The sequence below is a fragment of the Acipenser ruthenus genome, chromosome 50, assembly GCF_902713425.1.
Source record: "Acipenser ruthenus chromosome 50, fAciRut3.2 maternal haplotype, whole genome shotgun sequence".
Classification (NCBI taxonomy): Eukaryota; Metazoa; Chordata; class Actinopteri; order Acipenseriformes; family Acipenseridae; genus Acipenser; species Acipenser ruthenus.
In genome coordinates this window covers 6696401-6724020 of record NC_081238.1, presented here as the reverse complement: position 1 = coordinate 6724020, position 27620 = coordinate 6696401, and the positions used below count along the sequence as shown (strand labels likewise).

Sequence of the window (27620 nt, the reverse complement as noted above, 5' to 3'; positions counted from 1 at the left end):
AAGTTTCAATCTCAATCTTTGGCATCTTTTTTATTATTACTATTATATTACCACGATTAAACACCCACGAAGTGTCCACGGCTGGGATGAAGCTCGAGTGAAGACGACCAGACCGCAGGTGGAATTCTGAGCAAACCGCATCACTCATAGAATAAGGAGGAATGTGTTTGTATTGTATTCATGCAAAAGTCTCTTGACACAGGGGTTGTACCGACAGACTGGAAAATAGCAAACGTAATACCGATCCACAAAAAGGGAGACAAAACCGAACCAGGTAACTACAGGCCAATAAGCCTGACTTCTATTATATGTAAACTTATGGAAACTATAATAAGATCCAAAATGGAAAATTACCTATATGGTAACAATATCCTGGGAGACATTCAGCATGGTTTTAGGAAAGGGAGATCATGTCTAACTAACCTACTTGACTTTTTTGAGGATGCAACATTGAAAATGGATAACTGCAAAGCATACAACATGGTTTATTTAGATTTCCAGAAAGCTTTTGACAAAGTCCCGCATAAAAGATTAATTCTCAAACTGAGCGCAGTAGGGATTCAAGGAAATGCATGCACATGGATTAGGGAGTGGTTAACATGTAGAAAACAGAAAGTACTGATTAGAGGAGAAACCTCAAAATGGAGTGAGCTAACCAGTGGTGTACCACAGGGATCAGTATTAGGTCCTCTGCTATTCCTAATCTACATTAATGATTTAGACTCTGATATAGTAAGCAAACTCGTTAAATTTGCAGACGACACAAAAATAGGAGGAGTGGCAGACACTGTTGCAGCAGCAAAGGTCATTCAAACTGATCTAGACAGCATTCAGAACTGGGCAGACACATGGCAAATTACATTTAATAGAGGAAAGTGTAAAGTATTGCATGCAGGCAATAAAAATGTGCATTATAAATATCATATGGGAGATACTGAAATTGAAGAAGGGAACTATGAAAAAGACCTTGGATTTTATGTTGACTCAGAAATGTCTTCATCTAGACAATGTGGAGAAGCTATAAAAAAGACCAAGAAGATGCTCGGATATATTGAGAGAAGTCTTGAATTTAAATCAAGGGAAGTAATGTTAAAACTCTACAATGCATTAGTAAGACCTCACCTTGAATATTGTGTTCAGTTCTGGTCACCTCGTTACAAAAAGGATATTGCTGCTCTAGAAAGAGTGCAAAGAAGAGCAGACAGAATTATCCCGGGTTTAAAAGGCATGTCGTATGCAGACAGGCTAAAAGAATTGAATCTATTCAGTCTTGAACAAAGAAGACTATGCGGCGATCTGATTCAAACATTCAAAATCGTAAAAGGTGTAGACAATGTCGACCCAGGGGACTTTTTTGACCTGAAAAAAGAAACAAGGACCAGGGGTCACAAATGGAGATTAGATAAAGGGGCATTCAGAACAGAAAATAGGAGGCACTTTTTTACACAGAGAATTGTGAGGGTCTGGAACCAACTCCCCAGTAATGTTGTTGAAGCTGACACCCTGGGATCCTTCAAGAAGCTGCTTGATGAGATTCTGGGATCAATAAGCTACTAACAACCAAACGAACAAGATGGGCTGAATGGCCTCCTCTCGTTTGTAAACTTTCTTATGTTCTTATGTTCTTATGTTCTAACAATGTAGCTGACGACTACGGCACCTTGTTTTTAATAAGGCAAGGACCTTAATGGCCGAATGGATACTGATTTTCCGTTCCCCAGGTTCGCTAATCCCCGGGTTCCCACACACACACACAATGGAGCAGCTCTAGGTAAAACAAAGTTTATTGTTCTCAACAGGGATATTTCAAACATTAAAATCAACACAATGATAAACAGACAAAATAGTAAAAAGCACACAATAGGGAGTACCAAAAAACAATATTAAAAATAAACCACACTAGGCAGTCCTCTCCTGTTGGTAAAAATCTAAAAAAAACAAAAAAAAACTTAATGGTTGTTACTGTCCTGAAAAAAAATAGTTAAAAGAAATAAGTTCCAGAACTCCCGGGGGGTCCCACAGGCCGGCTCTCCCGCCGCACCCCACCCACCGCAGGAACCGTCAAGCCTTGCCATGCCTTCCACTGCCAAATCAACCGACACCTCCGATGTACCTGGGACGCATCCCAGGGGCAGAGGACCCAGCATACCGAAGACAGGATAGAAAGGTGGTCGCTGACTGAGGGCAGCGATGCCGACGCATCCCAGGGACAGAGGACCCAGCAACCGAAAACATATACGAGGGTTATGACTGGAGAGCCGACCCCTCGAGAGGAAGTCGGTCCCGGATGACAAGGACATAAAAGGAGATGAGAGAGAGAGGGCTACCCAGCGTCTGAGACTTCTGTAAGGGGCGCTCGTTAAACCCCTGATTGGCCGAGACGTCGCCCTGCCTGGGACCTGAAATAAGGACAAAGCATAGAGTTTAGTATAGGACTCGAGCACAAGGGCCACGTCCCAAAAGAAAGGCAGAATTGAACAGAGCCTCGAGTGAGGCAAGATAAGCGCAGGAGCTGCGACAGGACAGGGTATGGCCGGGGGTCCGCTCTGACTCACATTGTGAGAACCCCCCTGAAGGTAAGGGAGGCAGATGCCTAACCCTGAGGTCGGGGAAGTGAGACTCACTTGCCCCCCAAAGGATGGACCCCCGGCACCTCACGAAATCTCCCACACCGTGAGACGAACAAAGAGAGCCATGCCAACGCATAACATAGACACAAGACCAGAAGGACAAACGAGACAAACAGAGGGAAGTTAGTGGATATTAGTAGGATGTGATTATGTGTATATCTGCCGCTCAGTGGAGAGGGAAAAACCCCTTGAGGCCGATTAGGGGAAAACCTCTGGTGGCCCCGGCGGTCAGGTAGCCCCCACTCCGGGCATACTAGCAATTTTAAAATGGGCTAGGACTATATCGGAGGGGGATGAACGAACATAAGAGTCTACTGCAGAGGAGGACCAGCGCCCCATGGTCTTGATCAGGCTGTGGTTGATGCTGGCCCTTGCGACGGAGGTAGCTGCGCCTAAACGAAATGAGTGGGGAATATAAAGCTGAGGAGGGAGGACTGTTCTGGAGAGGAGCGTGGAGAGGTGGGCTGAGAACCAGTGATGAGTGATAATGGAGTGAGAAACTAGAAGCTGAAGGAACTGTGAATTCTGAGACTTCTGGTCTCCATGAGGAGATCTTCGTAGGGGGAGAAGCAACCTTTCCGAAGAGTAGAGATGAGTGGATGGAGAATGTCTGTTGATATGGGCAAGCGGGAAAGTGCAGCGGGGGGGGGGGACTTTTGCAGATTCCACGGAGAGTCAGACGAACTACTGGTATGGAGAGAATGGTGGGAGAAGGCACGGACATGATGCGGTAGTGATATTGGATTCCTGAAATGTAAGATTTAATGGATGCTGGGGAGAGATGGAGAGATTCCTTAGCATGGACAATGAAAGCCAGAATCCAGTCTTGATTGAAGGGAATGGGTGGATATGATTATGAGCGCAGAAGGTTAGGAATGCTGACCAGGCTGTAGAATAAGAAGCTCTTGAAGAAGGGGTGAGGGCTGTAGACATGTAGTTTTGAGCAGATTGAAGGAGGTTGCGGAGGGTAGGGTTCAGTCTAGAAGCAGCTGATGAAACTGTGGGATCTGAAGGGGGTTTGTGGAAGCAGACGGGACCAGCTGACAGAACTTGGATATCTGCAGGCGGGAGAGAGCATCAGCAGCATTATTATGGGTACCAGGAAGATGGCGGGCTTGTATTAGGAAGTTGAGAGATACAGAAGACCATATGAAACGACGGAGCAAGCGCATAATGAGAGGGGATGAAGAACGTCCTTTGTTGATGATGTGCACTGTGGGTTTGTTATCACTGAAGAAAAGGATTGATTTCCTTGACCATTGGTGACCCCAGAGGACAGCGGCTGCTACGATTGGATATAATTCTAGGAGAGCAGTGGATTTCTCTTGAGGGGGAAGAAGCTGAATTTCAGGGGGCCAAGTGCTGGAGAACCATTCGCATGAGAGGAACCCGCCGAATCCGATGGATGAGGCGTCTGTGAAGAGGGCAAGATCGTGAGGGGCTGAAATAAAGTTATCATAAAATAAGGAGAGACCGTTCCAGTTAGTAAGGAGAGAAATCCACATTTTTATATCTTTTCGGGCTTCGGCTGAGATTTTGACGTGTGAATTCATATTCTTCGCAGTTGATGAGAGGACTAGAAGACGTGAGATAAATGTTCTGCCCTGAGGAATGATGCAAATGGCAAAATTAAAATGACCGAGGAGAGACAGGAGGTCTCGCTTCTTAATGAAAGAGGAGATCTGAAAACTGTTGATGAGTGAGAGAATACGTTGGAGTTTGGCAGGGGGCAGGCTGGCTTCGAATTTCACAGTATCTAAAGTAATGCCGAGGAATTCCAGAGAGTTGACGGGGCCGATGGTTTTCTCTTGAGAAAGGGGGACACCAACTAAGGAGAAAAAGGGCCTTGAGCTGATTAATTGCTTGGGCTGGAGGATCTGAAGGGGGGGAAATAAGTAGGAAGTCGTCCATTAGATGGAGGAGAAAGGGAACACGATAGGTGTTGAGCAAAATCCAGCAGAGGGCTTCTGATAAGGAATCAAATATTTTTGGGCTACTGCGGCAACCGAAGGTGAGCTGGGTGGAGAAATAGAACTTGTCTGCCCAGCAGACTCCAAAAAGGTGACGGAGGGAAGGATGAATAGGCATGACCTTGAATGCATCAGAGATATCGACCTTGGCCAGCCAGGCTCCGTGACCTGCAATTTTGATGAAATGAATGGCATCTGAGAGCTTTATGTAGTGAAGAGCGAACTCCTCACTTGAAATGAGGGAATTGATGCTACGTGTGTAACCGCCCCGAGGAGCAGATAGGTCAATGATAAGGCGTTTCTTGCCAGAATACTTGCAGGTAGCGATGCCTATGGGATTAATGCGAAAGGTAGTGAAGGGCAGTGCTGCAAAGGGACCGACCATGAAGCCTTTATCAACTTCGGCTTGGATGAGGGAACTGACGACTTTTGGCTCTGCTATGGCAGAACGGAGGTTTTGACAGATGTGAGACTCCAAAGGGATGTGAGAAATGCCAGTGAAGAAGCCATATGTAAGTCCATTAATTAGATAGGAGACGAACGGCTTGTCAGGATGATTTTGAAGTGCCTTATCGAAAGCCAAAACGTTGATGGGAGTGAAAACATGAAGTAGTTTTGATTGTCACTTAGCTGTAAGAGGACATATGGACCGGGAGTGGGCGTCATTACAGAAGCTGCAGACGTGGAGGTTCTTGCAGAGACGGTTGAAGCAGGTGGAAAAATTAAAATTATTACATATTTGCTTGCCGCCTGAAAACTTGATGGGACGGCCATAGATATCTTGGGCTTGAGATCTGGTGGGCCGAGCTGAAGCATGGATGGAAGCAAGGGCAAGTGGTCTTGAACTGGGAAGAGAAGGCAAGGGACGAGGAATGGGTTGAAGTGGACTAGCTGCAACTTTAGGGCATAAGTGAGAGGAGTGCGCTGTGGAGGCGCATGCACTGCAGGCGTTGGCACGAATTCCACTGAAGATGCGGGTGAAAAGATCTGGGTCGGAATGGGACCAGTCCACGATACGGTTGTCAGCTGAAAGGGTGGCAGCGGCTTTGGCTGAGAAAGCGTGGTGGTATTGATAGAACAGGGTGCCCCCATAGCGCACAGACAATTCAACAACCAGGAAGAGATACTGATTTAGCTCCTGTAATCTGTGTGGATAAACAGAACAGAGAATGTCACGATAGATGGAGAAAGCGAGAACAAATTCCCCCACTGAAAGGCCTTTTTGAAGACGTGGGTCGCAGGACTTTAGAGTGATTGAAACGTCTTCACAGTCGACCACTCTGTGATCCAAAAACTCAGAAGAGGCGATGCGAATGGAAACGAGATTAACGTCCTTGCCTTCGATAATTTGCTTCCTAATTTTTGGAGAAATAGAATGGCTGGTAATAGCACGGGGAGAAGAAGAACCTGCTACAGTGGCTGAGGAGAGGTTCAACTCTGGAAAAGCAACAGGGGGTACTAAAGAGGACGTACCTGAAGTATGAGCAGGAGTGGAACTGAAGGCAGGTAGAACCGGAGAGGGATTCTCCAGTTTGTCAAGACGGGCGCTGAGGGCTAGCTGAGAGTCTATAATGGGCTGAAGCAGAGTTTTCAGCTGATTAAATGTGACCTGAGGGGCGCTGCTGGTGGAGGTGATGGGCGAAGTAAGTGACTGCGGCAGCAGATGCTGTGGATGCGCTGACTGCGCCGGCAGGGGGAGCTGAGCTGCATGAGCAGGATCTTGCGTATGCGCAGCAGGAACAGAAGCTGAGAGAGCAGCAGAGGTGGAGGGCCTGATGGCCGAAGCTTGCAGACGGGGAGGAAAAATCAGCTCGGCTGACAAAGCTTCACAATAAGTAAGAAATAAGGACATGCGATCTCCGCCCACGGGGATGGGAATGGACTTCTCAAAAAGGATTTTCAGTAGCTTAGGTGTCATCCAATCTTTATAATGAAGCTGTGGCGGGGGCTGGCTGGCAGAACCGCGCTTTGAGCCGCGCTCTTGCCTAGCTGAAGGCCAGGTGGAAGCCAGGTTGACTGACGGGGCTGGTGCAGTCGAGAGCCGGGAGGAGGAACGGGAGGTCTGACAGAGACGGACCGGTGGAGGAGTCGGAGGCAGGAACTCGTCTGAGTCGGAAGGAAAGGCGTAGGCTGAAGGCTTTTCCATAGTCAGCAGGTAATCTTGCAGCTATTTAGTTGTTTGAACGATAATCTTCGTAGGAGTTATTATTATATATATATATATTGTTTTTTTTGTTTTTTTTGTTTATTTTTTTTAAAGTAATGCGTAACACTACCGGTCAGGATTCAAAAACGAAACACTCGACAGAAAGGGTGCAGGTGATCAGGGCTTAAATAGAAAAATATACTAATTAACACTAATTGACAGAATTAGAAAATTAGAAGATTAGAAGATTAGAACCCCTGCTCCACGCCCCCTGAACTACACAAGCTAACATTTGTTACCCCCAAAAAATCTTTTGAATATATTTTGACTAATAACAGAGACTTATTAATATATAACAAAAATGACTCTAAAAGAAATATTAATGTAAAGCATATTGTCTAATCATAGAAATAATTAGGAACAATCCTAGACTCTGATTGCCTGAGATGTCCTCATGATAACATTACTGATTTCTCTAAAGCAGCCTCATCGCTGTCTAAAATCAACACATCCAATACAAAAACAGTCACTTCAGAATTACAACAATCCTTATAGTAAAGTGGGTTACAAACAAGCTGTTAAATACCTTGTTTTTAGGTAACTTTTGAACAGTTCTCAATCAAATTTTAAAGTTAACAATTTCACTTTGCAGCAGTACTTCTCTTAGTGTAATGTTGCACAAATAATTTTTTTTTTCATTTAACACCATCATTGCATTCATAAATCAATAACAGCAATGATACTCTCCAGGATGTGTTATCAAGGGGCTTGAAGGCGTGGCAATCTCTTATGATAACACACACCCTGTTGTGTATTATTGCTTAAATACAAACTATTCAGTTAATGATATTTCCGTATCAGATCATTTTCTGGTTATTCTACAGATTTCAGTAAATAAGTCAGAATTTCACGCTGTACTGCAAGTTGCATGGAGTGTGTATTACTGACACACACACTAGTAATCAATAAAACAAACTATCAAGAAACAAAGGGAATTATTTTCATATGTAATTTAAAGCAAAGCATTTTCTTAAAATTCTGTAGCTTTGCTATTAGATAGCAGACGGCATCGTGCTGCAATGTTTCAAACAATTTTTCTTCTTTTCTTTTGAAGCAGCTGAATCCATCTTTTGTGATTACAATCGTTCTTCTCCAAAGCTGGTCATCTCGCTTAAAAACACAAACAAAAAAAAAAAAAACAGGTGTGTATCTGAAAATATTTGAAATGTGTTCACCAAACAATTATTATTATTATTATTATTATTATTATTATTATTATTATTATTATTATTAATAATTCATTTAGCTGGTGCCTTTATTCAAGGCAACTTACAAGAATCACAATAGAAAATACAGTTTACAAAAAATTGTTTAACTTGTTAAAGTACAAATTACAAGTGTAACTGACTACAGGACAGGACTGCTGTGTGATTTCTATAAACTAATCTTCTTCAATAAAGAAAACTTTATTCCAACTACATGTGCTGGTGTGAAAAGCTCCTTCCACCCTACATTGAAGTTAATGTACAAACATTTAAAACATGCATTATATTTTATAACTTACTGTTACCCAAAGAATCCTGGTCATTTTTTTTGTTTGTTTCATTTAATATTCTGCATCTCACAATATTGCATATTTAATATATATTTGGAAAAAGATGGGAGATGTATTCTTTGGGTTCTAAAATGCTCTTTTAATGGGTCACTGCATGTTTTACAGCTGTTTGGACATTAAAAGCTGTTTGGCCTAGTAAAGATTAGAAAACTGTGGAGTGATTTACCTACAAAATGTGTAAAGTATTTTTGTAATGACTTATTGTTATTCTGACATATTTTGTCTTGTTGGCCATTGTAACAACATTATTGTTCCATTATCCATCAGATAAACACAGACCTTTTGTGAGTCATTGTGATGTAAAAAGATGCTTTGCACACTAACACGTTTATTAAACAAGAGGTTGAAGTAGGGTGACAAGAAAAACTTACCTTCTATTTTTGTAAATTCCAGCTCAAGGGAGGAAACCTACAACCATCTTGTGAAACAGATCGTTCTGGTCTAAATAACCCTTTGCATTAATCCAGGTGTGAATGGCATTGTAATCATTTTGATTCATTACATTCTTTGGTGAAAGTTTTTTATACCATTTATTTAAAATATTAATATGAGACTGTAGAATGGTGTTGTGGAACACTGCCAATCTTTGTGCATTTAATCTGAGTTGTGCTCTATTGGATGTCTTATTGTTATTCTTCTTTGTAGAAGGCTTCAGTATATAATCGGGTATTGCTCCAATGAAGGTCAGCTTGAAGGCATCTCGTACATTATTAGTACTTATGCTCTTTGCTAACTCTTCCCGAAATTTCTTTGAAATGGTACTGGGAAACCTGCGATGCAACACTTGAGGCAATAAAGAAGTGGGAAGATTCATGCCATGATACTTGTGTACTGATGGAATTAAACTGACATTCAATGGACTTGATTGAGTTGCAACTTCGAGCATTGCTATAGCAAGCTTACTGTTCTGGTTCATGTTGTAGGCACTGAGGATGCTGTTCACTGGTGGTTGATGGTCTGCATTGATGAAATGCCCTATCCCTGATTTGTACATAAATATCCTGTTCTTTTTGTATTTTTTTACTATTCCCAGATGCTTTTTAAGTTCATTTTTTGTTTCTTGCCGCCGTATTGGAGCAGCTCCCTCTGCCATGAACCAGTCGCCCCCTCTGATCCCATCTGTCCACTGTTTACGTTTAATAAAAGATGCCCATTGGGATGACTTGTTCAAGAGTGTTTCAGCTTCCAACATTCTGAGCTTTTCCACTGAAGAAGAGACATGTTCATCAGAAGATGTCAATTGCAGCCCACGGGCCAAAGCATGAAACATACAACTTTTGTCTTCATTTTCCAACCTGACTACTTTTCCACTGAGACAGAGGTCATAATGGCCATCAGGGTATTGATCGCTTTTTGGTTTATAGACTAATTCAACAGTTTGAGAAGCAGTATTGGTATTGGGGTCCACAACCTGCATTTTATTCAGTTTTCCCTGGTTGTCCTCAGTGAAAATGACAACCTTTGTCCTAGTTGCTTCGGCTAATATCCTGAGATCAAGTATTGTCCCTGGAGTATCAATCTCCTTAATTTTCTGGGCATAAGATTGCACGCGTTGCAGCTTATCTGTGTGGAGATTTTTATTTGATTTTATATCCACAGGATTGTTGGCTATGTAGCTGTTATTTTGTCCAGCTTTTAGCTTTTCTTTAGTTCTTTCTGTTTTAAAACCGATCCTCAAATAGTTACTGAGGTGTTGATTAGCTTGTACTTTGGCAATGTTAAAAAGATGGCTGGAGAATTTGTCATGGAAAATCTGAACCACAACATCTGACAGCTTTTTTGCTATTATATCAGACAGTTCATGTTTGAAACCCTCCAATATCTGCTTGTCATTAACTGACAGTTGTCCTTTTTTCACTTTCTCCACCATCCCATTTTTTTCTGCAAATGTTTTCAAATTTTCTGAATATTTGTTGTTAAACTCCTTACAAAGACTGGTCACTGCAATAACTGCATCAATACCCAATGCAGCCATGTGTGTGGCTTGGATTGCAGTCAAAACTGTGCTTTTCAACCCTTTAACTTCCTGTTTGGCTTCATTGAACACACCGAGAATGGAAGCGGAGAGAGTGTTCTGCCAGTCAAGGTCAATGCAGTATGGCTGTAGTACTTTCATAGATATCGACTGGAAAATCTCCTTTAACTGTGTTTTAAGATTACTATCCATTAAAAGATCCCGTACGTCTTCCACATCTTCAAGCTGTGACAGAATTACCAAGTCTACTAATGGTCCCAATGGATCCCTTTCCATATCTGCTTTCACTGTTGTCATGGCTTTGTCTCGGACTTCATTTTTTATTTTTTCAATAATGAGTTCAATTAACTTGTCTTCTGCTTTGCTTATTCCATACATGACAATTTGTTGTCCAATTTCTTTACCTGTGTGTTTCATTGCATTCTTCATGTTAACCTTCATGACACCATGTAGACCTTGTCTGCTTTCTTTTGAAATGACCTTGGGCAAGGACTTTAGATTTTTACCAAAACTCTTAATTGCTGCCTTGGATGCTTTAAAGCCTTTGGCGAGCAACTTGCCAACACCAAACCCAATAAGTGAGACAGCTACAGAAATCGATTTCTCTATAGCCCATGACTTCCAGCTGAACTCTCCTGTCACCATGGCTTCTATTCCACTGATACAATCAGATATCCCTTCAGTTATTAGACTCATTCCAACAGTGGCAAGTGTACCAGCAGTGAATACAGTCAGAAGCGTTCCTCCCACTATCTGGAGAACTCCGAGGAAGAAAACCAGCAGTCCTTCCCAACAGAAACGAGGTTTTTCTTGTACAGAAAAGACATTCTCTAGACCAAGCTTATAAAAAAAATATAGTTGCTCTTGGATCTCAGTTTCAGTATCTGTTACCAAAGAGAACACAGAAGTTTCCACTGCCTCTGCATCCCTACCTCTTTTCTTGATGTCAGTCAATTTGCTCAAGGCTTCATTAATGTTTTTATCAAAGTAACCAATTACATTGCACTTTGTCATAATTTGTTTCTCAAAGGCCGTATTGCTTTCTCCTGAATCTCTGCTACACATCTTCACCAGCTGCAAAGTGACCACACACTCCTCAGTGAAGTACTTCATAGATTCCTTTGCCTTCTGTAACTCTTCTATGGCTCTTAATAGGTAATCTGTATTGCTTTCTTTTATAGTACAGTAGGCATGACTATAGAAAGCAATGGCAGCCCAGGTTGGGTCTAGATCCATGGCTTTTTTGTAAAGTCTAGCACTCTCTGACAAATTGTTGTCAAAGAGTGCATTGTTAGCAAACTTAATATAGTGGTAAATGCTAGCACAGGGAGACTCGTTAGTTTCAGACTGATGTTTGGCATTTATCATGTCAGTACTCAGGCTCTTAAGTAGCTCAGTTTGTTTTAAATTTACAATCTCCTCTGACTTTATTTGCAGCCATATGCCCCAGTACTCATTCATGATAGCAACTGTAGCTTTGCGGACCTCAACATCCTCAATATCATTATATATCTTTAATAGGGTCTTGCAATAGTTCGAAAATAGCTCTTCTCTCAGACAAACCTCAGGGATATCATCCATCATAACATGCTCAACCTTGTTTTTTGCCAGAATGTCCCTGCTTTCCTTCACCAATTCCAGTGTAGAATCTGATTTCAAAGACTCTTGAAGGTGGCTGGAGCACATGATTATTTGAGCAGAACCAGGTTTACCTTTGCGTGCTGTTCGGCCAAATGCTTGCAGCTCCACTCTTGCATTCTGAGAAAGGAAGGTAAGGACCACAAATAAACCTCCACTTTCATTGACCTCATCAGAGACTTTAATGTTTGTGCCACGGCCAGCTAAGTTTGTTGCAACAATAACATCACCCGGATTCAATGCATCTTCTAAGATATTTAGGTTATTATTGTCACTCCTGGTATACAGCTTGAGTTGACCAGACACATGTGTTTTTAGTGCTGCATGAACTTCATAGGCTTTGTTAATACTTTCACAGATCACAAGAGCTGCTCGGCCTCCTCTATAAGCAGTCGGGTTAATCTGGTCTTCAACAGCGATACATATTTTTGTTTTCCATCCCTCTATGGTATGTGTAATCACGCCTTTTACTTCAAATAGCTTCTTCCTATTGAATGGTGGAACACTACAAGTTGAAAGATTTGGGTAGAGCTCCTGTAAGAACTGTATGTCACATCTGGTCCCCAATGTTCCCGTGGTTCCATAGATATGCTCCTGATACTTTTTGAAATAAGTCACATTGGAAATGTAATTGGTCACAGAGGACATGCAACTTATTTTACTTTGGTGTTTTATTTCTAGAAATTGTTGCAAGCCATCACCCCATTTCTTGTTCAGCTCTACAATACCAGTGGACTTGAAATCTACAGGCAGGATACAGTCACCTTCAACTACATATTCCTGGCCTTGCTTTAGCTTGATGGCTAAAAAGGCATTCTGAACCCAAGTTTCCAGTTTCTTTTCCACTAGATTTCTGAGAAAACCTGGGATATTAAGCTTGTCTTTACTGTTTTCTGATGGAGTGAATTGGAGATTAACTCTTACGTTATTTAGAATGGGATCCCATAAGAGTTCTTCAGAATCATACAATGCACAACATAAACCATCCTGCAGAACTAGAAAAGATAAGTCCTGAATATCTTGTACATCATTCTCACTACGAAGTTCAGGCTGCAGTGTTCCAGTCTGGTCTTGGGTGTAAGCAATGAAACGATAGGGTAGGTATTCTTCTGCTTTTTTAAAGAACTCAAGCATAGCATCCTGGTTTACTGTCTTTAACTCCTCCAATAGTTTCTCTCTATCTCTATAGATTTCCTGAATGAAACCCAAATGAACCACATTATGTTCTTCGGCAATACGCAAAATATCAATTGGTTCTTCGATTCCCGATCCTTCAGTGTCTATGGAATCATAGACAGCTTTGTAGAAAGGCAGTGGTGGGCCCCTGATAAATGTCCTGTTTTCTGTTGCTACAAGACCATACTGGCTTACAGTACTCCAGATCATTGTCAAGACAGTATTTAGGTGATACATACTGACCGTGTCGGTGGACAGATATGTGAGTTGCACTCCCCGGTCCAATAAAAGAGAATCCACCTCATCAATTATGATGCACTGGAACTCACGATCAGGGCATATGTCCTTCAGTTCGAAAGTCTGCCGTAGATAGTCAGCTGCAAATGTCTCTACAGTGCCATAAACAATATCAGACTGGTAGCATTTCTTGCGGTCTTCATCAGTGGTTTTGGCCGTGTTTGTATCTACTTTAATACCAAAATGATCATAAAATTTAGACCATTCTTCTGCATCCCTCTCACTTAAAACAGAAGAGCTAGAGACTATGTCAACTTTCTCTCCCATAAGCACACGCATTGCTGCAAACATGGCTATGACGCAGGACTTTCCTTCCCCAGTACCCATCTCCAGAAGCTTCCCAGAGTCAGATAGAGCTAAGAAACACCAGCTGATCATCTGAGTAACTCTGGGCCACCACTTACTTACTTTGAAAACTGCTTCACATAGAATATAGAGGACCTGCTGAAGGTCTTTTACATCCTTGCTGTTTCTTTTTAGCAAAATTTTTTAAATATCTTTGTATTTTTCAATTTCTTCATGCTCAATCATGTGCTGAACAGCTTTAACAATGATGCAGGTTTTCTCATCAGTGACCTCATCGATATCTCTTGATTCTCTTATTTCTGTGAGAACATCTTCTATACTTTTGTTTCCTTCACTTTGCAATTCGCTTTCAAAATAAAGCAGTGGGTTATCTATTCCAACTTTGTCAAAAAGATGGATAATAGAATGCCCTTCACGATCTTTCCATGTTGAAGATATTTGATAAATCTGCACTAAATGTAAAACTTTCATGATGGAAATATGATCATTATCATATTTCTCTATCAAAGCGACAAAGAAGTCTATGGCTTCCAATGGTGTCCATAGTTTGGTGCTTCCAAGGTCCAAAACCTTCTTGATTGGTTCCTTTGAGGGTTCTTCACTGCAGGTTTGCAAGACCACAGTAAGCAGCAACTCAAAGCATTTTCTTCCCGCCTTCGATACAAAGCCCTCAGTTGTTCTTTTTGTTTCCTTAATGGATTTCAGAAGAGTTTCCAGAAATTTAAGAACATGGATTTCCTCCTTAGAAAACTCTTTGGACATTTTTTGTGAAATGGACAGAATCTTCATATCAGAATATAGTTTGTCTCCTTGCAGGGCTTGAAGTGAATGTAAGAGAACTGTAACAAACTGAGTCCTCTCATCCAAATTGCTGTCAGAGTTGGAAACAGTATCCAGTAGAATGTTAATATAGTCTGCAATGGTTTTTAATAAACCATTTTTATTTACAAAGCCTGGAAACTGCAATCCATAGTGTAGAAAAAGGCCATCCTTTTCAAGAATGAACCCCCGGAAGTGAGAGGTTTTCTTCAGCTCTGAAATGTGATGGAGGTAATCAGCTACAAACTGCTCAATGGTACCATAGACAATATCAGACTGGTAGCATTTCTTGGAGACTTCTCCAGTGGCTTTGTCATTGTTTTTATCAACTGTAATACTAAACAGCTGGTAAAAGTCATACCATTTGTCCACTTGCTTCTTGCACTCAGCAGCAGAGCTTAATATTATGTCCACAGGCTCTCCCATAAGCACTTGCATAGCAGCAAGCATGGCATTGACACACGAGTCTTGTTCATCTGTAACAACCTCTAAAGGTTTGCCGTTGTCTGATAATGCAACCAAACACCAGTTGATCATCTGTGTCACTTGAGGCCACCAGGTTTTTGTTTGGAATACTGCTTTGCAGAGAACAAATAAGGTTTTTTGAAGGTCTTCGGTTTCCAAGCTGTGACTCTTCAAGGAGCCTTTTGTTAAACCTATACAATTAGTATTATCATTTGTGACATTTTCAATTAAATTTAGGACACCTCTTACTATACATCGTACCTTAAAAATGGTGGCCTCCTCCAAATTCCTTGATGCCTTTATTTCATGAAGAACATCATCAAGACTGCTTTCATCTTCACTTTTGAGTGACTTTTCAAGAACTGTATGGAACTTTTCAGGGCCAACAGAGTTGAGAACATGACTTAAGGAACGCCCCTGGTTGTCTTGCCACGTAGCGGATATGCCATATGCTTGCACTAAATTTAAGGTTTTCACAATGGAAAACTCATCATCATATTTTTCGGTCAATGCTCCTAAGAGACCCATTGCCTCAGCTGGTGTCCATTGGTTTGTCTCAACAAGTCCTAACAGCTTGTGGATTAAGTCTGCATGAAGGTCTTCACTGCATGATTGTGTGATGGTGGTCAGGAGCAACTCGTAACATTTTTTTTCCACATTCAGCACAAAACCTTGGGTGTTAATTTCCATAATATCTTGTAAGGAATAAATAAGCATTTCAAGAAATTTAAGAATAGATGTTTCTTCAACGGAAAGCTCTCTTTTGGCCCATTTTTTAGTGATGCTGAGGATGTTTTGATGAGTATCTTTGCTTTTCTCAAACAGGGTCACAAGGTTTAAAAACAGAGCCTGAGTAAACAGGAAACACTCATATAAATCAGTGTCTGAGCTTCCAATTGTCTCCACAATGAATTGCAACTGATTGGAAATGTTTTCCAACGAGACTTTCTCAGAAATATCCAATGACAATACAGCCAGTTCAGTAATCAATACTTGTGCTTGGTTTAAAGTATTGACTGAAGGAGGGTTATCAATCCATTCATCAAACAATAGATTGTCAAGAGCTCTTGTGATATCAGCAATGTGGTCAACAGCCAACTGACTGAGATTCATATTTGGAGCTGGGATTCTACATTTTTCAGAGAGGATGAGAAGTAATCCTTTATCATTAGGGTCATGGTTAAGTATTTCTGAATCCTCAAACTCATCAAATTTGCTTATAAAAAACTCTCTCTTTGTCTCATTTTCAAACAGAGATGTTCCATGGAGTCTTTCCTTGGCAGTCTGTTCTTTTGCATTCTGGTGAGTTTGTTTCAGCCTTTGCTTCAAGTCTTCCCTTCTTTGTTTCTCCTTTTCCTCGCTGGCTCTTTCTTGTTCTTCTCTCCTCTGTCTCTCTTCTTCCCTTCTCCTCTCTTCAGCTTCCCTCATCTGTCTCTCTTCTTCCCTTCTCCTCTCTTCAGCTTCCCTCATCTGTCTCTCTTCTTCCCTTCTCCTCTCTTCAGCTTCCCTCCTCTGTCTCTCTTCTTCCCTTCTCCTCTCTTCAGCTTCCCTCCTCTGTCTCTCTTCTTCCCTTCTCCTCTCTTCAGCTTCCCTCCTCTGTCTCTCTTCTTCCCTTCTCCTCTCTTCAGCTTCCCTCCTCTGTCTCTCCTCTTCCCTTATCTCTCTCTCTCTCTTTGGTCTAAAAAAGCAGTCTGGGCATTCATATGCATTATGATGATTTACTTCCCTATAGTACTTCCCATTGTTAAATACATACATTTGTCGACCCTCTATCCATCTTGTATCCAAATTTGAAAAAGAGGTGCATGGAGGGAGCTGTTGTCCACATTTGTAGCAGTTACAGCCATTTACTTCTGAAGGCACGTTACCCATGTTGAATGAATTTTCAAACAATGAAAGATGGCAAACAATCTGTCCTTTTCCCCTGCATGAAAAAAGACCCAGTAGAAATTAGACTTTTCTACATATCAGAATAAATGTAGAGGCTAATTATGTGTTACAGAGCAGATACCTTGGTGTTTTGTCAAAGTAAAATAAAACATTATCATATTTTTTTTAAAGTTAAGCATTATTGCATTTATCAAGTGTAATTGTCTGCACCCATTCCCTGTCTGTATTTGCCTGTCTCTGCCGGCTAGTACTTGGAAAGATAACCAAGAACACTTCAGTCTGTGCTGAACACTTTGCTTGGCACACATGTGTCTCAGCATGGTTTATTCTGGCTACAACTGATAAGGTAATGGTCACAAATTCACTTCAACTTTTACAAAGAGCATTTCAAGTGGAGCAATTAAAAAAAAGAAGCCATTAGAAGCAACAATTGTGTGAATCTTGGGCCCCAGCACCTTTCCAAGTGTGCCTATTTGCTTGATGCTTGACAAGATTGCCCCAATTGCTTCTCCTAACTTGTGTATTTTGTGTGACAGGAAATTTGGTAACACTAGTGTGTGGATGCAGTGAACAATGAGCACCATCTAGTGGACATTATTGTTACAGCATGCATGTGTTCTTATAAGTGTTACAATTCAACCATGATTCTATATATGCATTCTCAGTTTTACATTTGACCTTTTGGAGATGTACATGTTTTCCTATACTTGTTACATAACAACCATGACCCAGTATGCAGTCAATAAGAAGTTATAGGCAGTCTATTATCCAGTTTTACAATTGACCTTTAGGAGAGGTCAGAGGTCACGGGCAATGACATTTTTTTATAGCGCATATATGGGTTACTATACATGTTACATAACATTCACGCCACTATCTGCAGTCAATAAGTTGTTATAGGCAGTTTTATAGCCAATTGTGTACGCTGATGATGTCATCAAGCATGGCCGCCATGTTTTTTTACTGTAGCAACTTCCCTTTAACAAGCTGTGGCAATGTGCCCCGCCCCTGTGTGCATATTATGTGTTGTATGTTGCGTGCGTGTGTTAATGTTGGTGTATATTCATTGGTACACGGGATATAAACGGGTCTGTGTTTCACGTGTATTTAAAAAATGTAGATTTATATTTAGGCACGAGGAGGGCACAAATCACTTCACGTGCTGGTTAAATGTAATATGTGAGCACGGGGTTGCACGTAATTCATTCACGTGCTGGGATTCAAGTGAATAATTAATTAGTAATTGAATCCCAGCACAACAGTATATATAGAGACACATAGCACTCAGTCGGGGTTTTTAGGTGTTCGGTGAGTGGAGAACGGGATTGGAGACGGAGGTAAAAATAATAATAATAATAATAATAATAGTAGTAGTAATAGTAGTTAAATCTGCTCACCGTATTTTGTCTGTGTAGTTCGTTTTGTTTGTCCATTTATTTTGGCTTAAAGTGCCGTGTCCTGTTTTGTTTCAAACCTTTTATTTTCTGTTCTGTTATTAAATGCTGAGCGCAATCACGCGCCCAGCTTTACCAAACCACATCTCTCTGTTTGTTTATTTCCTGCTTCTGGTCTGACGCCACCCACTCCGGCCGTCTTTGTGACACGTGGTGTCCTACGTGGGATCTACAGCGCCTCCAGGACTCAGGCCAGAGCAGGAACCACATATCTGGATTAAAAAAAAAAATGGCAGAAGACGCCATCAAAGTGCGGGACTGGATGCTGGAAAATGCTGGGCTGGAGACCCAGTCTATACCAGTAGTCGTCCAGTTCCTGCGGTTGATGGACAGGGAGAGATGAGAGACGTATGCGAGGGAACAGACCGTAAGCACCTGGGAGGAAGGTGTGGGGTTGGTCCTCAGCTACCTGGAGGCAATTATAAGTGGAACAGCAGCCCAGGTAGCAGGTCCACCAGCAGAGGAAGAATGCCTGCTGTCCCCGTCTCCACCAGCAGAGGAAGAATGGCAGCTGGTTTTGCCTCCACAGCCCGAGCGGGAGGAGCCAGAGCGTCCACAGCCTGAGCGGGAGGAGCCTGAGCGTCCACAGCCCGAGCGGGAGGAGCCTGAGCGTCAACAGCCAGAGCGGGAGGAGCCTGAGCGTCAACAGCCCAAGCGGGAGGAGCCTGAGCGTCCACAGCCCGAGCGGGAGGAGCCTGAGCGTCAACAGCCAGAGCGGGAGGAGCCTGAGCATCCACAGCCCAAGCGGGAGGAGCCTGAGCGTCCACAGCCCGAGCGGGAGGAGCCTGAGCGTCAACAGCCCGAGCGGGAGGAGCCTGAGCGTCAACAGCCAGAGCGGGAGGAGCCTGAGCGTCCACAGCCCGAGCGGGAGGAGCCTGAGCATCCACAGCCCGAGCGGGAGGAGCCTGAGCGTCAACAGCCAGAGCGGGAGGAGCCTGACCATCCACAGCCCAAGCGGGAGGAGCCCGAACGTCCTACGCCTGAGTGGGGGGAGCCCGAACGTCCACAGCCCAAGAGGGGGGAGTCGGTGCGTCCACAGCCCAAAAGGGAGGAGTCGGTGCGTCCACAGCCCAAAAGGGAGGAGTCGGTGCGTCCACAGCCCGAAGAGAGGGAAGTCGGGGCTTCCACAGCCCTAGGACCCAAGCTGCCAGCAGAGGGAGAATGCCTGCTGGTTCCACCTCCACCAGCAGAGGGAGAATGCCTGCTGGTTTCCCCGTCAAAGGCGGAGCCGCACTAGTTCCCTGCCAGAGAGGCAGAGCAGCACCAGTCCCCTGGAAAAGGGGGAGACTACACGCTGCTCCCACCTCCATCAGCAGGAGACTACACGCTGCTCCCACCTGCACCGGCAGGAGCAGAGCAGCCGGAGCTGCCTCTGCCTCCGCCACCTCCACCGCTTCCTCCACTAGGAGCAGAGGAGCAGGAGCTGCCTCTGCCTCCACCACCGCCAGGAGCAGAGCAGCAGGAGCTGCCTCTGCCTCCGCCACCACCACCGCAGGGAGCAGAGGAGCAGGAGCTGCCTCTGCCTCCGCCACCTCCACCGCTTCCTCCACTAGGAGCAGAGGAGCAGGAGCTGCCTCTGCCTCCGCCACCGCCAGAAGCAGAACAGCAGGAGCTGCCTCTGCCTCCGCCACCACCACCGCAGGGAGCAGAGGAGCAGGAGCTGCCTCTGCCTCCGCCACCTCCACCGCTTCCTCCACTAGGAGCAGAGCAGCAGGAGCTGCCTCTGCCTCCACCACCGCCAGAAGCAGAACAGCAGGAGCTGTCTCTGCGTTCCGTACCTCCACCACAGGGAGTACGGTGGCCGGAGCCCCAGAAAGGGGAGCTGTCGGCCACGAAGAAGGGGGAGGAGGTCTGGAGACCACCAACCCCAGCAGCAGTTTCGCTGCCGGAGATCGTGGGGAAGGTCCGGAGACCTGCTCCCACTGCAACTTCTTCGCTGCCGGCAGTACTGTGGTCGGAGCCCCACCAAGGGGAGCTACCGGCTACGAAGGAAGGGGGAGAGGTCAGGAGACCAGCATCCCCCGCAGCAATTTCGCTGCAAGCATGGACCACCATGCTGTCAGCCGTGCCACTACCGGCAGGGGTGCTGACAGCATTGCCAGCCATGGGCCCACTGAAGCCTCCCTTCCCAGCCCGAGACTTTGTCCTGGACTGCTGGATTTTTAAGGGGGGAGGTGGCCGTTGAGGCCATGTGTGCTTTGCACAGGGGGGGTATATGTGGCAATGTGCCCCGCCCCTGTGTGCATATTATGTGTTGTATGTTGCGTGCATGTGTTAATGTTGGTGTATATTCATTGGTACACGGGATATAAACGGGTCTGTGTTTCACGTGTATTTAAAAATGTAGATTTATATTTAGGCAAGAGGAGGGCACAAATCACTTCACGTGCTGGTTAAATGTAATATGTGAGCACGGGGTTGCACGTAATGAATTCACGTGCTGGGATTCAAGTGAATAATTAATTAGTAATTGAATCCCAGCACAACAGTATATATAGAGACACGTAGCACTCAGTCGGGGTTTTTAGGTGTTCAGTGAGTGGAGAACGGGATTGGAGACGGAGGTAAAAATAATAATAATAATAATAATAGTAGTAGTAATAGTAGTTAAATCTGCTCACCGTGTTTTGTCTGTGTAGTTCGTTTTGTTTGTCCATTTATTTTGGCTTAAAGTGCCGTGTCCTGTTTTGTTTCAAACCTTTTATTTTCTGTTATTAAATGCTGAGCGCAATCACGCGCCCAGCTTTACCAAACCACATCTCTCTGTTTGTTTATTTCCTGCTTCTGGTCTGACGCCACCCACTCCGGCCGTCTTTGTGACACAAGCGTAAAAGGCAAGAATGTTGCGATCAATCAATTTCAATTTCTGCTTCAAACCACAGAACCAATCAGCTTCTTAATAGCTACAGTTAATCATTGACTATCCCTCAACATCTATAACAAATTTCAGAACACTGCAGTAAGCAGTTTTTGATACATAGGCATTTTAACAATTCCTTCAAAATCCATATGGCTGCCGAACAGTGTGAATTACAATTCAAGATTCATCACTGACAACAGTGCATAGGCATCTATCAACCAAGCACATTTTGTAAGTCTACGAGCAACTTTTGGCAGAAAGAAGAAGAAGGAGAAGAAGGACTAGAACAGTCAAGCAGTTTTTACGGCTTCCTCACTGCAGTACCAGTACCAGTAACAAACACTTCAGCAATTACCAGAAAAAGTGGGTTTAGTTCTTGATATTTGTCAACTTTGAAATCAGTAACTTCAGAAGTTTGAAGAGTTTACATGCAGCAGTGTTCATGTTACATACAGAGCAAAAATTTGGCAACACATCATGTGCATACAGTGATTAATGAGCACCATCTAATGGACAATTTTGTTACCTATAAGTGTTACAATTCAACCATGACTATCTGCATTCTCAATGGATTATTAAGCCAGTTTTACATGTGACCTTTAGTAGAGGTCAAAGGTCAAGATTGGTGACATTTTTTGATACAGCATGTATGTGTTCCTATATGTGTTACATAACAACCATGACCCTATCTGCAGTCAATAAGAAGTTATAGACAGTCCATAGCCAGTTTTGTACACCGATGATGTCATCGAGTGTGGCCGCCATGTTTTTTGCTGTACCAACTTCCCTTGAACAAGTGTAAAAGGCAACCATACTGTGATCATTAATTTCAATTTTTGTTTTAATCGGGTAAGCAGTTTCTGATAAGAAGATGTTTGTTTTTTGATGATTTTACATTTTTACTGTAATTTTATGTCATTAATCAATGTGGTTGCCAAACCACAGAACCAATCATCTTATTAGCAACAGTTAATCATGGACTATCCCTCAACAAGTATAGCAATTTTCAGAACTCCGCAGTAAGCAGTTTGATATGTAGGCGTTTCAACAATTTCCACAAAATCCAATATGGCTGCCAAACCATGTGACTTATGCAAATTTGCCATACATCACTGCACATAGTCATATACCAAATTTAGCAAATTGTGCGAGCCTACAAGCAACTTTGACCATTGAGCAACATTGTCACATGTGACCTGGAAGTGGAAATCGCATACATATGAACTTTTGAAGCTATTTGTGGTTGAAGTAACCAAAACAAAGATGGCGCGCCAAAAAGTAAAAAACGCTTTTCAGCTGAAATGGCAGCAATGCAGATGGTTTAAGAAATTGATCCTGAATCAATCTTGTCTGCCTCAAACATCAATTTGGATGAGGTACAGGTATTATGTGCTGGAATTGAATCATATGCTAAAAAAACCCAACAATTTATGCTTTGCACAAACTGTCAAGGCTGAGTCTCCACTATTAGCCCAAATTCTCAGGAATCTACAGGAAGGGTCTGTATTTATTCTGGGATCTAAACGTTTAACATCATTTAGGCAGAAATAAATGGCTGTGAAAAAGACAGAACACAATTCAAGCAGCCACTATTGTGATTGCTAAAATGCAGCTGCGCCATCAGAGTGGAAACTTTCTCAATCAAAGTCATTTATTTTGTGCTTTGCATACCTCTTTGTAGAGAAACTGTCAAACTTAGCCGTTATGCCATTTTACAAGTGACATTTTCCCAAATTAATTAACATGTTTGTATGCTTATTTAAATAAATACACTAATAAACAAAATAATGGAATGCAGAAATATATTTCTAGATGACTCTTATACATAAACCCCAACATTTTCAACCCTCCCCCTAGAATTCCAATTCCTTGATGATCAAACAAAATGGCCACATCAGTGATAAAGACAGTAGGGTTCATCTACAAGTTAAAGCACTGCAGTAGAATTACCCACACAGTTAAAGCACGGCAGATTGCAACATGTATTTTGTTTTTTATATTATATTCAATCTGGCAGCGCTGAATGGGGCACACAGTGTTAATTTGCAGGTTCGCAAACTTTTTTGAAACACATAAAAGTTCAAATAAAATACATACAATAAAATGATTTTGCAGTGCAGCAGCTGTGGCACCTAATCTCAAGACAACCTTATTAAAATAAATTCATCCGCAGCATCAGCATTCTGTGTGCTTCGGATTATTTGACAATCCTGAAATGCTGCATTTTACCATCTTGCCTGAATTTGCACAAAATGGGAGGTGAAAAAATAGTGTTGGATTCATATTTGTAAAAAAAACATTTTTGTCAGCAAGTAGCAAGACTAAAATTAGGATGCGCATGCAACCCAAGCTGTGATCTCTTGTGCCACGTCAATTTAGGCCTACCTATGAAATGTTCCTAATTTGCGTACTGCGCATGCCCGCACTATTTTCAACCACTGCAGCATGCCCAGAATTTTTTTCCTTAACACTGAGGACGCTCATCAAAAATTGCTGCCTATTTTTTTGGATAAGAAAATATGTGTTCTGTAAACTTACATTATACTCCAATGTAATAAAGTTTCATATAAAAGACAGACAGCTGGTGAAGTGTACTATAGAGCCAGGTACTTTTTTTAATACAAAAAAGCAACAGATAAAAAGGCAACTATACACTGACACACAGCGTTTTCTTGACACATTTAGGGTCTGATTTTTCCAAAGTTGGTAAAACATGTCCTCATGAGTAAGACCACCAGTTTAATTTAATTCATTAAGTATAGTAATTGTTTCAAATGTTGATAATTTATGGGGGCTATTTACAACCATGGTGTTTGAGTAGATAAGTCATAAGTATGATACAGTAACTCTTGGAAAACCGGGGCCTAAGTAACCCTTAAGTACACCTTGTAAAATTGTTTTGCAAAGGTAGTATTATTAGTAGAGATATATCATTGTGACAGGGTGACTGGGCGGTGACGTCAGGCAGAAGCAGGAATGAAAACAAACTGACACCAGTACTGCAGATTAAGGTGGCGTTTTCCGTTTTATTTGCAAAACAACAAAAATAAATAAAATATTTAAACAAAAAGACTCACAGAGCGAAAATAAAAGGTTTAAATAAACAAGTCTCGAACACAAAATAACACGGTCAGGCTGGGCAATAGCCTTCACTGATCCTTTGTCTTTTCTAAATAAAGTCCCTCTCTCTCTCTCTCTCTCTCTCTCTCTCTCTCTCTCTCTCTCTCTCTCTCTCTCAGAGCTCAACAAATAACAACCCCAGTCTTTTTTTCTAATGTCTGGAACACACGTATTTTGCAATACCAGATGCCAGAATAAGTATGTAGATATTAAATTACTGAATACATTCTTATTTCACGAGAGGTAGGCTTGACTGATTCATTTACAGAAGACGGCTCTTAAGACGGACAGGAAAAAAGCCATTAAAAAAGAATAAATGATCATACAATATGTAGGGCTTTTTAGAAAATAAAATGTTTGAAAGTATACAACCGAGACATTGTAGCACAGCTATTCAAAGTAAAATAATTAGACAACCAACTTTCACTAACGAAAAGTCCTTACGGAAAATAGTTTAACTTTACTGGTAGCAGAGTTAAGAAGCTTAACTAAAGGAAACATTTTAAGACTTCTTAAATTCAGTTTTACATATTGTTAATATTACTTTATGCCAACAGAATTCCAGAAGCACAGAGTACAGAATCTTAGACTCTGGTTTTCCAAATAAAGCAGTAGCAAAGTGTTTAGCTGTTAATTTGGTGTTAATTAATTTCTGGGTCGTTTTTGAGTTGCACTCAGAATGTGACAAACAAACATACAGTTTATGAGCTGCAGAACTAAGATGAATTAGGCGGTGAAAGGCAGATAGGAAACAGCTTTACCTTCATCTGGCAGGACAAGCGGCCACACTTCTTATTCTGTTTCTTTTCTTGTCTCAACTCAAGTTTTCATTCTCGTTCATTTTATATAATCCACTTATCTCTGATCTAAGCACATAATCATTTTTTTATCTTCTAACTGGTTCTATCAAGTTACACAATTATCCTTTTAGAACAAAAACAATGACGTAATACATTCCTTCAGGTAAAGTGTAAAGTGTAAAGTACTGCACGCAGGCAATAAAAATGTGCATTATAAATATCATATGGGAGATACTGAAATTGAAGAAGGAATCTATGAAAAAGACCTAGGAGTTTATGTTGACTCAGAAATGTCTTCATCTAGACAATGTGGGGAAGCTATAAAAAAGGCCAACAAGATGCTTGGATATATTGTGAGAAGTGTTGAATTTAAATCAAGGGAAGTAATGTTAAAACTCTACAATGCATTAGTAAGACCTCACCTAGAATATTGTGTTCAGTTCTGGTCACCTCGTTACAAAAAGGATATTGCTGCTGTAGAAAGAGTGCAAAGAAGAGCAACCAGAATTATCCCGGGTTTAAAAGGTATGTTGTATGCAGACAGGCTAAAAGAATTGAATCTATCCAGTCTTGAACAAAGAAGACTACACGGCGATCTGATTCAAACATTCAAAATCCTAAAAGGTACAGACAATGTCGACCCAGGGGACTTTTTTGACCTGAAAAAAGAAACAAGGACCAGGGATCACAAATGGAGATTAGATAAAGGGGCATTCAGAACAGAAAGTAGGAGGCACTTTTTTACACAGAGAATTGTGAGGGTCTGGAACCAACTGCCCAGTAATGTTGTTGAAGCTGACACCCTGGGATCCTTCAAGAAGCTGCTCGATGAGATTCTGGGATCAATAAGCTACTAACAACCAAACGAGCAAGATGGGCCGAATGGCCTCCTCTCATTTGTAAACTTTCTTATGTTCTTATGTTCTTATACACCTTTTTCTCAAAAAAGGTGATCGCACCTTATACAAGGGAAGACAGGTTTTAGGGTCACTCTGTGACAGCGTTCCCCAGTATATTTCCATGTTGACAAAATATATTAATTGTCATTAAACTCGGATGTCCTGTAATAATCATATGCGTGGATAAAAGTGCCTGGGGTCTGCAAAAAAATACGTCTGGAGAAAAAGAAGGAGATTGACATTTTTACCTTCTTTTGGTGATTTATTTATCTTACTGTATGACAGGTTGTGACAGGGTTGGCAGAGTGGTGACATCAGGCCAGAAGTAATGGCACTTGCGCCGTTTTATTTTCAAAAATAACAAAAATAAAGGAGATATATTACATTATACGGCCACACAGAAAACAATTGTATTTTGATTATACAGAACGGTATTCTACTTTATTATTTTTATTTAGCTGTAATTAGATTAGTCTCTACTCTCTGCCTGAGTGAATGACTGACAGTCTATTGTTTTTCAATCAGCCTTTTGAAAGGCTGGCGCCTGCTTGCCAGCTGCGCTGCTTTGGTCAGTCAATTAGCATCAGGACTAGTGAAAATAAATACCAGAGACTGTGGAGTTTTACTACGCAACAAAATATGGAATTGATGTTTGGATCAGATGGTACGGAAGTATTCTGTGAAAGCTGGCTCCCGACGGTGGTCTGTTCAGGTGTTTTACAATGTATTGGACCTATCAGCCATCAACTCCGGGTACTTTACAAAGAATGCACAGAGAAGAATTTACCAAGGAGAGAATATACTTTACATTTAGCACAGGAACTTCGCAAGGAGCATTTGGAACAGAGGGAAACTGCCAAGCGTGTACCCACAGCTGAAGCTGACAACAACTGACGCCAATGCCAGGTTGGCAAGTGCAATAAAAATAAAACTTCGGGCAGCTGTGCAGAAAGGTGGCGTGGAGAAGCGCATTATCTGTGTTGATTGTGAACAGCCTTACACTCAAGGTAAAGGAATACCATTTTGTCGAAAAAAAAGAAAAAGAAATTAGACTTTTTTATAACTTCTTGTGCTGTGCGCTTCTGTAATATGTTTTCTACTAAGTTTATTTCTCTAAGTTGTTCATTTGCTTTTGCACATCTGATAATAAATTGCTGTTGAAAAGTTTAAAATGTATTGCTATCATTTCAGTTTTATAAATATGTATGTTCTAAACCGGTGTCTGTTCAGATGTATGTGTGTATATATGCTTTGGTTTTTCAGATGTTTATGTAACGTACTCAATATATATATATATATATATATATATATATATTACATCCGACTGTTTCTCCGTTCATTATACTATTTACAGTGTTTTGAATACAGCCGTCAGAAAGACTGCTGCGGGGCTTCTAGGTATATCTCTGGTCCTTCTAGTGTTAACAAACAGTCCTTAAAAGTTTGCTAGAAAGGAATTCTGAAAAAACCTTGGGGTATGTATAATATGTACATTATTCTAATATAATAATATCATATTAGAAAATGATTTATTACCATCAGCCAATCAGTTTTCATCTC

General features: G+C 41.8%; 2 protein-coding genes across 6 annotated transcripts in view; both read right to left on the bottom strand.

The window, feature by feature from the left end:
- The window catches only part of LOC131722016 (zinc finger protein 883-like), a 125810-nt gene that overhangs the window by 46673 nt on the left and 51517 nt on the right, over positions 1 to 27620 (bottom strand). The window lies entirely within an intron of this gene.
- LOC117398398 (uncharacterized) lies at positions 1769 to 25247 on the bottom strand. 3 transcript variants are annotated; one of them, XR_009319990.1, is made up of 3 exons: positions 25123 to 25247; positions 8733 to 16961; positions 1769 to 7916 (listed from the first exon to the last, which is right to left on the bottom strand). XR_009319990.1 is itself a non-coding variant. In XM_059015528.1 (2 exons), the coding sequence occupies exon 2, from the start codon at positions 6744 to 6746 to the stop codon at positions 5223 to 5225; it is 1524 nt and encodes a 507-aa protein (XP_058871511.1). In that variant the 5' UTR covers positions 6747 to 7916; positions 8733 to 16555; the 3' UTR covers positions 1769 to 5222. The 3 variants fall into 3 exon arrangements, 2 of the variants coding, with proteins under 2 accessions (XP_058871511.1, XP_033853276.3); XM_059015528.1 differs by lacking the exon at positions 25123 to 25247 and having other exon boundaries at positions 8733 to 16555; XM_033997385.3 differs by lacking the exon at positions 25123 to 25247 and having other exon boundaries at positions 8733 to 16553.

Coding starts and splice junctions, on each gene's coding strand:
- LOC117398398 (XM_033997385.3), bottom strand. CDS start 13,825: ATGATCAGCTGGTGTTTCTTAGCTCTATCTGACTCTGGGAAGCTTCTG.